This window comes from Centruroides sculpturatus, unplaced genomic scaffold, assembly GCF_000671375.1.
Source record: "Centruroides sculpturatus isolate CEXI.00-Female unplaced genomic scaffold, Cexi_2.0 scaffold5, whole genome shotgun sequence".
NCBI lineage: Eukaryota > Metazoa > Arthropoda > Arachnida > Scorpiones > Buthidae > Centruroides > Centruroides sculpturatus.
In genome coordinates this window covers 2,016,852-2,033,811 of record NW_019384397.1, presented here as the reverse complement: position 1 = coordinate 2,033,811, position 16,960 = coordinate 2,016,852, and the positions used below count along the sequence as shown (strand labels likewise).

Here is a 16,960-nt window from a genome sequence, read left to right as displayed (position 1 = left end):
GTTGTAATAACCGTCGATGGTTAAGTAGTTAGATTATATACGCTGGAAGAGGAGATCGGATCGGAGGTCCGGGTAGCGTAACTGGCAACGCATCTGCACGGTAAGCAGGAGTTGTGGGTTCGAGTCCCGCTCCGGGCCGATTTTTTCTCCCAGCGGTTCCAAATTATTTAAATTAATTAAAATTATTTATAATTATTAATATTAATAAGAGATGGCGCCTAACGCTTACCTCTAGTACCAAATTGATTACGTAATTTATCTAATAAGTAGCATAAAACTAGCCCGATAGATTTTCGGCAGTCTGTTGGTTGTAGCTATAATTATATATCGGGTTGGAGATGTTTGTATATATATTACGCCTTGCCGGGGCTTGCGATGGCCGGTTGAGAGCCGTATGGGAAGTAGGACGTGGGCACTGAATGTGTCCCCAGCCGGCGTTGTAATAACCGTCGATGGTTAAGTAGTTAGATTATATACGCTGGAAGAGGAGATCGGATCGGAGGTCCGGGTAGCGTAACTGGCAACGCATCTGCACGGTAAGCAGGAGTTGTGGGTTCGAGTCCCGCTCCGGGCCGATTTTTTCTCCCAGCGGTTCCAAATTATTTAAATTAATTAAAATTATTTATAATTATTAATATTAATAAGAGATGGCGCCTAACGCTTACCTCTAGTACCAAATTGATTACGTAAGAAGGCATCATTACCACACTAGCAGAGTATTTATATATTAAATATGCAAGATTGGTATAAGAAACAGATCAGGTTACAGTAGAAAAAAGAATGTTCTGACCAAGATAGTAGAAGAACTGATAACAAAGGAGAGAACCGTATGGTTGAGAAAAAAGAGAAAAATATTCCAATACTGAACCTTAGATGTGGATTATAAAAATAGTGAGCTTAGAAAAAAAAAAAAGGTGCATGATTGAAAGCCACCACCAAGCAGGAGATATAAACCACATCCTTTTTGTTTCCTAACAAAAGTATTCTGCTTCAGCTGATGGATGATTGAAAAGATCATTTTCAGTTTCAATGTTCCTGGTTCTAGGTTTGATTAGACAGATTTATTAAAATTGAGAGATTCAAACACTTCTTAATGATTGTTTAGTTTTTAGTTACATTTAAAAACAAAGAAACTATTAGTTTAAAGACTTGATGAAATTTAAGAGAACTATAAATTATTCTTGAACACTTTTGATTCTTATGAATACTTTTGAACTTTAAAATTTATAAAGTTCTATTCCTTGTGATGTGGAAATTGCAGGAACCCTTCTATTCAAACATTTTTCTGTTATAAGTTTTCTTCAAATGAATTTTAATGGTATGCAAAGGCTCAAAAACATTTTATCCAGTCAAAATAAAAAAAACCTCTACAAATGAGTAGCATTTGCTTCTTAAAGTGACTAATTTCATTATATATTTTGACAGCTAGCATTTTAAGGCTTATTTGTAAAAAATTTTGTTTGATTTTGTGCAATTGTTTATTTTTTGTGTCCCATCAAATATGGAAGATTGAAAGCAGCATTTTCAGCATATTTGCTTTTTTATCATCAAAAAATCAAAATGCTGTTCAAGAAAGAAAAAAATTGTGGTACATGTATGGAGATGATGTGTTAAGAGAAAGACAGTGTTGTTCTGGTTCGTTCTGGTAAATTTCAATATTGCTGTTGCCCGTGTATTCATTAATTTTCATTTTCATGTAGTAAAGGCTCTATGCCTTCATAAAGGACGTACTTTTCCTTTGTTTAAGGGTATTTGGGCAGTTTATTCTCTGTTGTATTCTCAAGCAAACAATACATACAAGTACAGTACAGTATTTTCTGAGGAAACACGCATACTTATCCTTTTTTAACCCCATTCCCGATAACTCGGCATTTTCACAAACTCGGCCACCCTTCGGTCCACATTAGGCCGAGTTTTCGAGGTTCTACTGTATCTAAGAAAAAATTTAATCTTTGCATTTAAAATCTATTATTATTGCATAATCATACAAAATATAAGCCTAGAATAATGAAACTATTCTCAATCGACATACTTAGAATTTAGTTTGCAGCCTTTAAGATTCGATCTTATCGCTCAACTTCCTCACTTTAAAGATATTAGTCTACTAAAATTGTGATAAGCAGCATTAATAAAAAAACAAACTTAAATTTTGACTATAATGACAATTGCAAGTTCTAAACTTTTTGGAAGTCGCAATGCTACTTTTTCTCAAAAACTTCCTTTGGAACAAAGGGTGTTTTTGAGTGTTACTCCTCCTGTACACTTAACACCATAATAGATCCTTGAATGATTCCCTAATGTTTGGACAATATATATTTTGCACTACTGTTGGATCATCACTGGATTTATATTAAGAAATGAGTCTTAAATTACTCTAAGTATGCCATACATTTTATTTCACTATTCATAATGCTGGGTATCAACAGTCACCTCTGACTTACTGATAGTCATTTGAGTTGTTCATTTCAAAAACAGAAATCCTACTCTAATACCTATCAGTTGTTTTTATATATACATAATGTATCTATTCTTACATATATTATATATACATAATTATGTATTCTTACCTATTCTATGATCAAAAATGTATATACATTTTTGATCATAGAATATGTAAGAATTTAACTTAATTATAAGAATGAATATTTTATGATTAGCTAAGATTTTTATATATAAGAATTTTTAAAGGTATTCTGGTTGTTATTGGTTTATTTGCAACTTTTTGTCATACATAATGTATCATTTAATAATCTAACAAAAGGGATCTTAGTAAAAAATATATAATATGTATTTAAAAAAATTTTATCTTCATAATCTATGATTATGAAAAGAAATTTTTATTTGTATTCTTCAATACTCTTACAATGTAAATTACCATCAACCATTTTTTAATGACAAAAAAGATCTGTTGATTTTAGTGCCTTCAATATATTTACACTCTCTTGTATTCATGCTGCATAGAACAATCATAATATATCTAAATTCTTGATTGTACATGCAACAACTCCTGAAGTTTGTTTTTGTTAGCTGTTAGATATACGTATCTCAATTTACTGATGTTGGATGAGCAGTGCTATTTCTTGTTTCATCACTGTGTTGTAGATTGCAAGACTTTTCCCCCACATCCTAGAGCTTTTCGAAAAAGTTTTAATGTTAATCCTCCTGGCTGTATAGATAATTCAAAATTTGCAACTCCTACTGCTCTTAAATACAGAGTAGGAAATTGATTGTCCACCAAATATTGCATTTTTTTAAACTTAAGCATATTAACTAATGATCTTTAAAATTCCTTTATAGAATTAATTAATGTTCCATAATCTGTAGTGTTATAGTGCAATGTATGAGCGGGCATAAGTCAAAGACAAAGTTTTGCACTGCAATCTTTTTGTGATATTTTAAACATTTTTCATATAAAAATATAATGGAAATCATGTAAATTTATAGTACTTTAGTTTTCTGTATACCCTAAATGAAAATCATGGAGCATTGGCTGAGAGAAGAGTTTAAGAAAAATGTATCAAGTATTTCAAAATGTTTCTAGTGACAAGGAGACTGAAAAAAGGCAAATACAAACAGAGGTACAAATCCAGGCAATAGCACTGTTTAAAACATTGAAAGAAAAATTTAATTCAAACTGGTCATTAATGTGAATGGTTAAGTAATACTTTTTTCCCTTTTGCATTTTCGATAAATTGTTTTTGATGTTTCTATTTGCTGTTTTATCTGTAATCATCATAAATTGTCAAGGTTCCAACATTTTTTACTAAAGTGAAAAGGATTCTGCAATAAAAATAATTCGGGAACTGCTAGTCTAGAGACTTCCATAAAAGCACAAGAGATGCAGGATCCAAGCTTTTTGTCAAAGATCCTCAAACCATCTAAGAGGTTTTGAGAATACTTAAGACTCAGGAGCTTCTCACCTGAGAGAAGCATGTGTATCATTGACTCATAGAAAAATTGTGCACACGTGTCAGCAATCCAGGTGTCAAAAAGATTGTTAATGCTTGATTTGAAAAATCTGATATATAGATTGATACCTGAAGTGAAAATTCCACTTTTTATTAGGTTGGAAAGTAAGTTTGTTTTTTTACCACTAGATGGATTAGTCGTATTTTTCTGCCATTTTCATTCTAAACCATATCATCATTATATATTTTGACAGCTAGCATTTTAAGGCATATTTGTAAAAAATTTTGTTTGATTTTGTGCAATTGTTTATTTTTTGTGTCCCATCAAATATGGAAGATTGAAAGCAGCATTTTCAGCATATTTGCTTTTTTATCATCAAAAAATCAAAATGCTGTTCAAGAAAGAAAAAAATTGTGGTACATGTATGGAGATGATGTGTTAAGAGAAAGACAGTGTTGTTCTGGTTCGTTCTGGTAAATTTCAATATTGAAGATGCACCACATTCTGGATAGCCAGTTGAAGCCAATGAAAACAAAATAAAGGTACTGATTGAAGCAAACTGCCAAATAACAACACGTAAAATCACTAAGAGATTAAATCTGTCAAATTGAATTGTTTATGATTACTTGAAACAAATTGGTTGTGTTTCAAAGCTTGATATATGGGTTCCACATGTTCTTAAAGAGAGATGCTCTATTTGGTGGGATTTTAAGGAAATTTTTTTTTTTTTGGAGCTTTTACCAGACAATTTAACAATTGATTCAAAAGTGTACTGCCATCGAGTAAACAAATTGAGTAATATCATTAAACAGAAAACACGGCCAGAATTGATCAACAAAACAGGTGTAGTGTTTTACCACGATAATGTCAAATTTCACACAAGTTTGGTAACTCGTCAGAAACTATTATAACTTAGATGGGACATGTTATCACACCAACCATATTTGCCAGATTGAGCACACTCAGATTATTACGTGTTCTGGTCTATACAAATTTTTTTTTAACTAAGACATTTACTTGAAATGGCAATGTCAAAAATCACTTGGATCAGTTTTTTTGTAAGCAACGATCAAAACTTTTATGAATGTGAAATCATACTACTACCAGAAACGATGACAACAAATATTTGACCAAAATGGTCGAGAAATAATTCAACAAAATATATACGTATTATAAAAATAGTGTGTTTTTTCCACAGAAAAAAAACGAAATTACTTTCCAAACAACCCAATATAATCAATATTGATGTATATTCTTTGAAATGACTTCACTGGGCCAGTAGATTGAGTTAACTCAATAACCTTGATCTATTTCTCCTCCTCCTTAAATACAGTGTTGGAAAAATATGGCATCATTTTGTTTAACTATGTTATAGTTGCACCAAAGTTAAATCTCATTTCTAATATCAAACATAGTAAACATGCTAGGTGCAAGGTGCAATTTCATCCACCTTTCTCTCATAAGAAAGATGATTTTTCAAATATCAGGTATTACTGTAAATACTGTTTCTGTATTTTTAATAAACTCCTGACACTCATTAACCTGTCCCATGTTATTCCTGACTTATCTCAGGTCACAACCTGCTGACCTTGACTGGTAGATGCAATAGCTCGTTTCAGCATCAGCATGTTTTTGAAACTAGATATCGCTAGTCGTTATGATTTTTATATTAAAACTTATGAAATATAAATTTTTTTCTTTTTACATTTATTAATTTATCTATTTTGTTTGTGCAAAATAAAAAAAAATAATTTCAAACAATAATTTTTTTTTAAAACATAATTTTCATTAGGCTTAACATAGACAAACATTTAACATGGTGTGACATGCGACTGAGAAAAATTTCAACATGGGATAGGTATGATATCTGGCTGTAGGGTATGTATGATCAGTCTTTAGGAAGAAGTTATTTGCAGAGAATAATAACCCAATAGTTTATAATCAAATTTATTATCCCATTCTGAGTCTCTTATGTTATATTGCTGTATCTTCTAACAACTGAGTCTAGTTCTTTATAACTAGTTGTAATCTCTATGTATATTGTAAGGTCTCGTTTTATGCAGTGGATACGTTCTACAGAAAAGTGCATATAAAAAATTCGCATAAAAAAAGACTTTACTTGCCTTGAAAAAGTAGGGATACGTTCCGTAATTTTCTAAAATCACATAAAACCAAAACAATGAGTTAAAATTAACTTAAAACTGCATAAAAAAGTTTGCAGAAATTAAGAGAAATAGGCTGCTTAATAAATTACTTCGAATGTCTGAAAGAAATTCATATAAAATTTAATTTCAAAACAATTACAGTTTATACCTTTCAATGCGAAACTCAGAATGATGTAATAGCGACTTGTCGATGGTAAGTATCATGTACAAGGGGAATCCCCGAATTGCAAAAGCTCACTCTAAAAACAAATCACTGACATCTGGATGTGAAGAGTTAATTAAAACCCCTTTAGTTCCTCGCCCGAGTTAACTCGGGCAGGTTACATAGCGTTACATAAAACACGGTCCTTAAGGCCATTTTTGAAATTTTTTTTTGAATTTTTGGAATGTTTTTTAAGTCTCCAAATTTTTTAAAAATATTTAAAAATATACGGCCAGCTAGTGTTCACCCTACTTTAAACCCTTGTCCTCCCGCGACGTCTATGAGAATGCCCCGGGAAATCCAACTCCAGCTGTGTTCAAGGTCATCCAGCTGTGTAAACAATGACTCATCAGCGTCAGATTTCACAGAAAGGCGAGACAAAGGAAGTTAAAATTTGAAGCTTTTTCTTCAAAATTAACGCATTTCTTTCTTTTTTTTCAGTTTTAAGTATTTTTTATGTTTAATTACATTTATATCAAAAATTGCTAGGAACTAAAGCGATTAAGGTAGATCTAGCTGTCCTTTACATCCATAAACGTTATATGTCAGTGGAACAAATGGAGTGAGCTTTGAGCGTTCCACGATTTTTGGAGACTGTCTATACGCGGGCTTCCTAAACAAGCCTATATGTACGTTTGTCCAAGAAATTTTTGGATAAAATACAAACCGCACAACTTCAAAATCGCATAAAAATAATCCGCATAAAAAGAGACCTTACAGTACTCGGATTAAATTCACTAAAATTTGCTTTTCCCCCTCTTCCTAGCATCATCATTATAAATCAATTTATGTTGACTTTCTACTGGTACATGGTACAATGACCAATGACAATATCCTTTAACCTAATCGATGTTGAAATTTTTATTTGTTGCCTGTGACACCATGTTGAATTTTCGTCGATGTTAAGCCTAATTTTTTTTTTTAAAAATAATAATCGTGGCTACTGTATTGTTAAAAATTATTTTTTTTAATGTTTCACAAACAAAATATATATATTGAATAATATAAAAACAAAAAAATTTTATTTTAAAAGTTCGTTTTAATATAAAAATTGCGATGCAAAGCGACATTTAATATCAAAAACGTTCGGATGTAAACACGGAAATATTCGGGATCGCCCACACAGATCAATGAGGTCAACACAAATATTTTCAGGATCAACGTAGGACAGGCTAATGCAACTCATGATAAAATCTCTTAAAATTTACTGATACATAAGAAAATCTATAAGGGCATAAATTTAAATTTTGTTTTCAATTTTATCTTTTTGTAATCTTCCTGTAAAGTAACTGTAGGGTAGCCTATAAATTCCAAAAACTCATAAAAGAATATAATTGCATCCAGGAATTATAGGAATTTTGTAGGTTAATGTGTTCCTTAGATTTTAAATGATGCTTTATAGTAATCCATCAACATGTTCTCTAAGAATATTCTCAAAATAGCTACTTTATTGAGTTATCAAGTACTGGAAAACTTAATTATAGGGTTTTTTCAAAATATATATTTGATAGCAATTGCTACTTTTTTTAATGTTTAGAGATAAAACTTGCTTGCCAACATAATTTTACTGGACATCACTCAAGTCTTTATATCCTATTGTGCTACTTTTCATCCTTTTCTACAGAAGTATTCAATAAAATGTGTAAACTTAAATTTTTGTATTCCAAATATAACAAACAATTGATGCCAAAGTTTTTCATTTACTGGGTGCTAATTTCACTAATTTTTTCAGTGTAGCATTGTCTTATCTATCAATCCAATAAGAGTTCTACCAACACTAAGAACCATATTTTGGTATCCCTCTGAAGATGATGTGGTCATCCTCCTCAGTAATATATACCAGAGGTTGACTGGTAAATATACAGATCAAATGACACAATGAATTTGTATTGATTCTAATTACAATCGAGGGCAAATAATAACTGTATAAAAATTAAAAAATTACAAGATATTTTATATAATTGTTAGTTACTAAAATCCAACAAAAATTAAATTAATATCTTGCTCTCTCAATCTCAAAAAAAGGCATCAATTAATGACACCCAATTTCAGCACCCCCTCGACATTCTTACACATTAATGATTGCCTACTGTACCTTTGTCCCAAACCAGCACTATTATAATAGTAACTTGAATGTAAACTAAGTCATCATGTAAAGGAATTAGAGGTTCACTTAACTGTTCAGTCTCTCAGTTCTTTGTAATATATATTAACAATAAAGATTTCTCTGCTACTTTTTTGGGCTTTATCTGATTTTTACTTATTACCAAAATATATCAATTATCCCTCATTTGAAAGCTTATATCAGAGCATAAATAATTTAAGCAATAGTGTATGATATAGTATATCTAAAATAAAAGACAGATGTCAATATCCTTAATGCAAAATATCTGATCATAATTAATACAATGATGAGACCATGAGAGTAAGATTCCAGTAGATTGCGCACACTTTCTTATGGAGATGCAGGCTAAATCTGCTGAATACCATCAAACTAACCACCAGTACACTTAGATATTAAAATGATATAGTCTAATGGTATACAAACTAGTAATGTATAGTTTATTCTCATCTTTTCACTAGTCAAGTATAATTTGAATGCTGTGCTTTATAAATATCAATTTAATTAGGTTGCATAATGGCACAAGATAGAAGATAGGAAAATAAAATTATGTTGTGAAGTTCTCAGGAGCTGCATATTAGGAACTCACAGGCTGCATGTGGTCTATAACCACAGGTTGCTCATGACTGATGTGATAGATGAGACATAACAAAGTTACTAGACATCCACTACATAACAGCAAATAATTTATACAAATAGTAAACTCTATTCATACCAACATTTTAATATCTAAATTTCAGATTTTTCTACATCTTTTTAAAAAATAATTTAAAAAATATAAAACTTAACTTGCAATTTACCTATATAGTATATAGTGTGTATGAAGCAGTGAACACACCTTATATTAAAAAAAAACATTAGAATGTAAAATTTTCTTACTTTGATACTGGCACCAGAAGAACTTATCATATCACGTATTGTACTTCCTCCCGTACCTATGATAGCACCTACTGCTGTATTTGGAATATATAAGTACACAGTTTCCTTTTGTGAATCTTGTTGTTGTGGTGAACTAGAACCATGAGGATACATCATAGGCATATATGATGGTGGTGAATTATACATGCTATAAGGTGGAGTTGCTGGCCCTCCACGTCCAGGTGGATAACCTGCAGCACCTAATGTAGACATCATAGCCATTGGATGAAGTCCAGGAAACATTAATGCTTGAGGTGCCATCGCAGCTAAGTCATTTTCATAACTTTGTCGTAACTTTGAACTGATCATTTGTTCTGCTTTACAAATATTTTCTAAACTTCCCAGGATGGTGATAACTCGTTCCAAATTGAAACTGTTGACATCATGAATGCTGCTGTAAAGCAATCAATAAATTAAATTTACTTTGATTTATTAAAAATTCTATAAATCCATTTACAAAGTAATGAAATTAAAAGGTTACATCTTATTCTTAAAACATCTTAATTCAAACTAAAAAATATTTTTAAACGAAAACTTTTGAAGTGTCTTAAAAGAAAGGTCTAAATAATATAAAATTTATTCCGTAGAAAATTCTAAATTTTAAGTATTACTTTCAAAAACTATATTTTATTACAACAATCAATCAATTATAGGTTTTTCTCAGAATATATTATTAAAGTGTAAAAGAAATTACAATTTTGTACACTTGCACAACAAACTAACACACAGCAAAAGTAACTTCAACACATTAGATACACATACCCTTGATTGCCCATCACTGTCACTGCTACAGAAAGACATTGCACATCTGCTTGACAAGAAGCATATGGCAAATAATTTGAGCCATTTTGCCAGACCAGTTGTTCATGGTATATAGTTTGCAGGAAATTTGTCTCGATGACTGTAGACAGCCATGATGACAATGTGAGATACAAAGTTCTGAAGAATATTACTAGATGGCACCATACAGCCACAGTGTGGACAAAGTGACAAGGAATGTTTTATTATAGTAATTCCAATACTCAAACCTCGACACAAAAACCTTTAAAATGCAGCTGTTTTATTCAATTTGCTTTATTCAGCAGATTTTTTTTTGTTCTTGACAAAGGCCATTCAAACTGGTTGAAAATGTTAAAAAATTGAATAAAAAAGCTGCTTTTTAAAGGTTTTTGTGTCAAGGTTTGAGTATTAGTTAAGTACAGTTAGAGAAGAATAGTAATTCCAAGTCCTGCATTTTAAGTTGTGATAGTGTGACTATCAAACTATAGAAACAGTTTTAAAGAACATTAATTCAATAACCTAAAAACCAGCAAAAATCATCACTCGCTTGTCAAGCAAACATTTTCATCCACTTTCAATAGACATCTTTAGGCTAAAGATCGAAATATAACTGCACAATTTTCAAATGATCTGGTTCATGTGTACAGTAATACCCTGAACTTACGCGATAGGTAGGACCGAGCAATAACCGCGTAAGTCGAATTCGCATAAGTCGGGGTATAATTTCACAATTTGTGTAAAATCCAAGTCGGATGTATGTAAGCTAATAAATGTTCTCGTTAATCTTATCTCATTATTTGATTTGTTCATGGTTACAAGAAATCACCATATAGAGTCTCTCAAGTCTCCGTAGATATAACAAACACAGAAATAAACACCACAAAATAAATTGTAGCTATGTGTCAATTCCACGTGACACGTCCGAACATGTAAGCCGAACAATAGTGTGGGGAGAGTGAGTAATCAAGAGTGCATGGCACTCAAACAAAAGACGAATCGACGAGATTTGAAAATCGCGTAACTCCGAGTTCGCGTAAGTCGGGGTAGCGTAAGTCGAGGTATCACTGTATTGTTGCCCACTGATTGGGGAGATGATTCGAATGATGTACAAAAGGACAGTATAATCTGATTCAAATATTTGAGCATCTGCTGATTGATGGAGACTGTCCCCATATGAATGTATAAATGCTGGTGTTTAAGGGAATAGAGGAAAACTTTCCACATATTGGGGAAGTTTCTGGATTTTGTGGCCAAAAACGTTCAAATAGTAAAAATTTGTTTATTTTTGTTTAGGTGTTATTTTGTTTTGTTCAAGTATAGTTCCAGTTTACGTGTGCAGTTGTTGTTTTTATTGGGTTTACACTAATTATACAATAAAATGTGCAAAAGCTGGAACCTGGCAGGGCAATTTTGTTTTTCCATGTTTTACGGGTTTTCTGTTATTGATAGGATGTAGTACTATTTAGATTTGCTCACACAAATCTATGAACTTGTGATTGTCATTTATTTTAATAAAATATTTGATTTTTCATCTCTAACTTTGTAAAAGGTAAAAACCTTAGTTTTTAAAATTATAGAATTATAAAACTATTATGGATGATGATAATTACAAAAATTTATGCAGATGCAAGATACTTCAAATATTTTTATATTTAAATTTTTGATTCTGTAATAAATTATGATAAATTTATTTTCTTAATGAAATATTAAAATCATACCTGGAAACAGTTATTTTGGTATCAGTTTGTCCCATAATTCGTTTAATAGTATTTCCACTTTTACCTATAATTCGACCAATTAAATTGTTGTGTGCCAGAAGTTTCAAAGGTATTTCTCTGTAATAATATGTAACTTTATAAAAACTTAAATCACATGAAGTATAAAAAAGTAAATATTTTAATTCTGATCTGAATGTAACCAACACTTTTAATTAATAGTAGTCCACTTATCTTTTTAACAAAATTTCTCTTTAAAAACTTACCCTCTATTTGTATTATTTGCTTCTTGTTGCATCACTTCTAAAATTTTCTGACAAGCTAATGAACAGTTTTCAGGATTACCATAAATTGTAATAACCTATCAAAATAAATGTAGTTTAAGCAGAGTTTATATGTATAGAAAATGTATTTATTACACAAACGTTATAATTATACAGTAGAGAGTCGTTTATCCAAATCAATTGGGGACTGAGGTTTTTCGGATAACCGATTTTGTACGAAAAAATATATTAACCTATCCCACATTGAAATTTTCTTCCGTTGAGTGTTGCTTTGCATTAAAGTTTCGCCAATGTTAAACCCAACGTAAACTTTTTAAAATAATAATTGTGGCCATTGTATTGTTAAAAATTATTTCTTTACTTTTTACAAACAAAATAAATATATTTAAAATATGAAAACCAAAAAAATATACTTTAGAAGTTAATGTAGTATCAAAAACATTCGATTCAGCACAACACACAGTCCTCAGAAAAACACTACACGAAAGTGCCAGTGCTGCCAGCTAAAACAAACAAATGGAGCAGCTCAAGATATAGACAAAGATTGCAGCGCCACAGCACTAGCGAAAATTTAAATTTGCCAACTGGAATTCTTTCGGATAACTGACGTTTCAGATAAACGACGCTCTACAGTATACATATTTACAAGAAAACTAAAGCAGCAGTTGTATAATGTCATATCATAATGTGCAAATATCATTAACAATGTGAGTTACCTTTAAAATTTTTTTCCCCAACCAAAAATATTTTGCCATATGCCAATTACAAAACTAATCAGTTGTGTGAAGTAACAGATTCTAGTTATTTTATGAAAACCATCTTGGGAAGAACACTGATTCTAAGTAGTCAATTGACTAGCAAAATATTTACTCTAATCAATAAAACAAAACTTTAAAAATAATTGAACAATGGACCAGTATACTGCTGAGAATTATAGTGCAAGTACTTTTTAGTTAAAATATAAGAAAATTTACAGTAATGCCAACTAACATTACATGTAGTCAACCATCTAAAATCTAATCCTGAAAGAATACTGAATAATAAATGCTTCATTGCAACCGACACAATTTCTTATAGTTAGTCAAAACAAAAAAAAAATGATGACTGACTTTACAGTAATGAATAGTATAGTAAAATCAGTTCTGGTAGATCAGTCAATTAGGTTGAATAAAATCGTGTGTACACTGATTTCTGTAATGCCCACTTAAAATCTAAAATTTTTAGATGTCACAATTAATAATTGCTTCTTACATCGTCACAATGCAGTGTTGCAATTTTTAATCATTTTAACAGTAAAATATATGCTCTCCATATCAAATTAGTAATGTCTTGCCCCTGTAAATCATACTTTTCCATTAGCAATAGTGTCTTGCCAGTCATCTATCTAACATCTTTTAGGGAAAAATTTAATTAAAATAATGCAACTTCCAGTTTGCACCAGAAGTTTGTATTTAGTTACTTGAGGCCTCATGCTCCCTAATCTTTCCATATCTGTCCATGTTCTTGGCTTTCATTTATTTAACTCCATTCTCAAGATTAAGGAAAAGCATTTGAACAACAGTGGGAATTTATAGGTCTACAATTTTTTCAAATTGTGGCCCAACAACAATCTCCATTTATTTTAATGTGAATATTTTGATTCTGAACAGTTTAAAGCTGACATTAAAAAAGTGAATGTCTTAGATGAAAACTGATACTTCTCAGATTTCAGATCACTCAAGTAATTTAGAAATTTTTATTAACACATTCTTCCTATGAGACAACATTCACAAGATATATAATTTATTCTTATTCTTGAATTCCATCAACACATGCATNAATTACTGCCTGTCTTTAAAAAAAAAAATCAATTTTTCTTAGATTAAAAGCACTTTTCTTCTTCCAAAACAGTCTTTCTACACAAATATTTCTTTATATATCAATAAAAGTGTCATCCCTATTTTACAAATAGACTCATTTAGTTTGCACCTGTTTAATCAAATTAAAGATTTCAGCTAAGTTGGCCAGATAATACCTAGGATTTTTCACATCAACAATTTGTTCAATTTCTTGTTTGATATCATTTAACTATTCATTGTTATGAAACTACTGCAGCAATATCATCTATATATATGAAATGAAGATATCCAACAATTCTATGCATGGAAAGCTAGAACTTCTGTAAATAAGTAATATAAAATCTTCAACACTTTTTCTAGCAATTTTCTTTAATCGAACTAATGTTTTCAGCTATATTTAATGGCCTTCCTCAGGTTTGAGAATATTTGGAACATCAGATATTCGAAAATTTGTTGTCGTTCTAATGACATCATGGTTTTTACAAATAAAATAGTAAAATACATAATTTGAACAAGTAATATAAAACCTTTGACACTTTTTCTAGCAATTTTCTTTAATTGAACTAATGTTTTCGGCTATATTTAATGGCCTTCCTCAGGTTTGACAATATTTGGAATGCAAGATATTCGAAAATTTGTTTTCATTCTGATGACGTCATAGTTTTCACAAAAAAATTTTTTCTTTTAACAAAATTCCTTTTAAATTACAATCATTAAATATACATGGAAACAGAAAAAATTTAAACACAATTAATTAATAAATGTAAATGGATAACAAATTAGAGTTAGGTATGAAAAGAAATTAACGTATATGACGTCAATGTTTTTACAAAATTATTAAAACACAATTAATTAATATGTAAATGGATAACGAATTTCAGAGAATAACTATTACCAACAGGATTAAAATATTTATAAATTCGTATAATTGCAATGTCATATATTGCGAGAGATAGATAAGTTAGTCCACTTCCTTTAGGTGGATGTCAATGAGTGACTGCCAGGCCATAGATAGTGAGTCTGCATCTCTGCTGTTAATGCAATTTTCTTTGAGGGATTTTGCAAAGATTTCCAGTGTTTCTATTGTTCTTAGCTTGCTGTTATTGCGTATTGATATTATAATCTTAGCTTTCATCCTATTTAGCCGTTACACCTGGCTTGCTTGCATATTGGGCTAGGGTGGTACTAAACTTATTCTGCATATCATACTTATGCTCCACTATCTTTTTTGCTAATGATCTGTTGGTTGAGTCTTATGTATGTTAATTTTTTGCTCCTATTAAATCTGTTGTCATCCAGCAGTACTGAGTATATTCTAGGTTTTCTGGCTTTGTTGCATTTATCTTTGCTATTAACAAGAAGTTTATATACTGACGGGTTACATTTGTAGGATAGATCTACTTTGACCTTCTTGGCTATGATTTTATAGGTTTGACTCATTCTATAATCAAAATCAACTACTATGCATTTTCTTTGCTGTGCTAGAGATCTGGAATTCACGACTTCTGTTTCTACATTGCCTTGTATTTTGTGAACTAGCCTTTCTATTAATTTACTGCTGTAACCATGGACTATGGAGATGTGTTTTATGCGTTGTACTTCTTGTAATGCGTCCTTGACATTAGAGGAATGGGTAAAAGCTCTTTGGATCAGAGCCCTGTACGCTGCTATTTTATAAATATATGGATCGTTTGATGATGAGGGGATAAAGACAGATTGTAGGTTAGGCTTATGGTATACTTTTGTAGCTATGCAATCATTTCCCAGGTGTATATGGAGGTCAAGGAAATGGGCCGTCTTATCACCTCCTTGATCTAATTTTAATGTAAGCCCAAATGGGTTGTTATTGATAGCCTGCAATAGCCTATCTATATCTGGCTTAGATCTCCAAATAATAAGAATGTTATCGACATAACGTGTGTATAATATGATTTCTGAGCTGAAATTTTCTAGGACTTGGCACTCCAATTTTCTAACTACTAATTCACAGAGGTCTCCAGATAGGGAGCTAACCATTGAAACTCCTCTTTTTTGAAGATAGATTTGCTTGTTGAAAGAAAAATGTATAGCACATTAGATGGGCTAACTCTAAAATATGGTTGTGATGCTTGGGCCTGGATGGTACTGTTTGAAAAAGGAAATCTCTAAGGGCACAGAAGCACAGTTCTAATTTAATGGAAGGATACATACATCGCTTCAAAGTCCAGGACAATAAAATATTTGTGATCTGTTAAAGTAATACTTTCTTGTGTAAAGGTTCCTCTTCACCAGGTACTGGTACAATATATATAAAAATAGATTCACAATAAACCTTTGGGTAATCAATAAAATATTTATTTGAAAAAACAAACATTTTCAACCGCATTCTTCAGCCTTCTTCAGGTTAAATGTTCCGAGATTCTAAAAGCCGTTGTGCTTAAAGATTTAAAAGTTTTGGAACATACACAACTCATTATGCGCATGCGTATCAAGCATTGCATAAACAAAATATATTTACTATTTTACATACGCATGAAATGGTGGAAAACACATTAAATAGAGTGGTGGGGGCCTTCTCCTTCAAAAACAAACTTCCAAGCTGTAGAAATATTAATCGCATCCTTATAATTGATGCAGTTATTGCGTAACCCCGCTTTATATATTTCCAGATTTTCTAGTGTTCATGTGTGTTCCCTTCTGTGTGAAAGTTTAATGACTCGCGCGTTATGTAAGTCGGCACTTATACCCGGGGTGGAAGCATAAGTTGATAGGGCAGGCAGTGGTGCATCTGTTATGATCAATGTCATATTTGTGTTCGCGTATATGCTTATCGAGAGAGCGTATCGAGGAGCCAATATATACAAGGTCCCTTTAAAATCTATGGTCCCTTTTTGAAGGAGAATGGCCCCACCACTCTATTTAATGTGTTTTCCACCATTTCATGCATGTGCAAAATAGTAAATATATTTTGTTTATGCAATGCTTGATACGCATGCGCATAATGAGTTGTGTATGTTCCAAAACTTTTAAATCTTTAAGCACAACGGC

General features: G+C 31.3%; 1 protein-coding gene across 2 annotated transcripts in view; it reads right to left on the bottom strand.

The window, feature by feature from the left end:
- Nucleotides 1-16,960, bottom strand: part of LOC111618482 (insulin-like growth factor 2 mRNA-binding protein 1) — a 111,177-nt gene that overhangs the window by 32,466 nt on the left and 61,751 nt on the right. The window contains exons 8-10 of one of the 2 annotated variants that reach the window (XM_023360032.1): nt 12,078-12,172; nt 11,815-11,931; nt 9,278-9,707 (exon numbers count right to left, since the gene is read on the bottom strand). In XM_023360032.1, the coding sequence (XP_023215800.1) occupies nt 9,278-9,707; nt 11,815-11,931; nt 12,078-12,172 (642 nt within the window). Of the gene's footprint in view, nt 1-9,277; nt 9,711-11,814; nt 11,932-12,077; nt 12,173-16,960 lie in introns of both variants that reach the window. The other variant, XM_023360033.1, reaches the window with a different exon arrangement.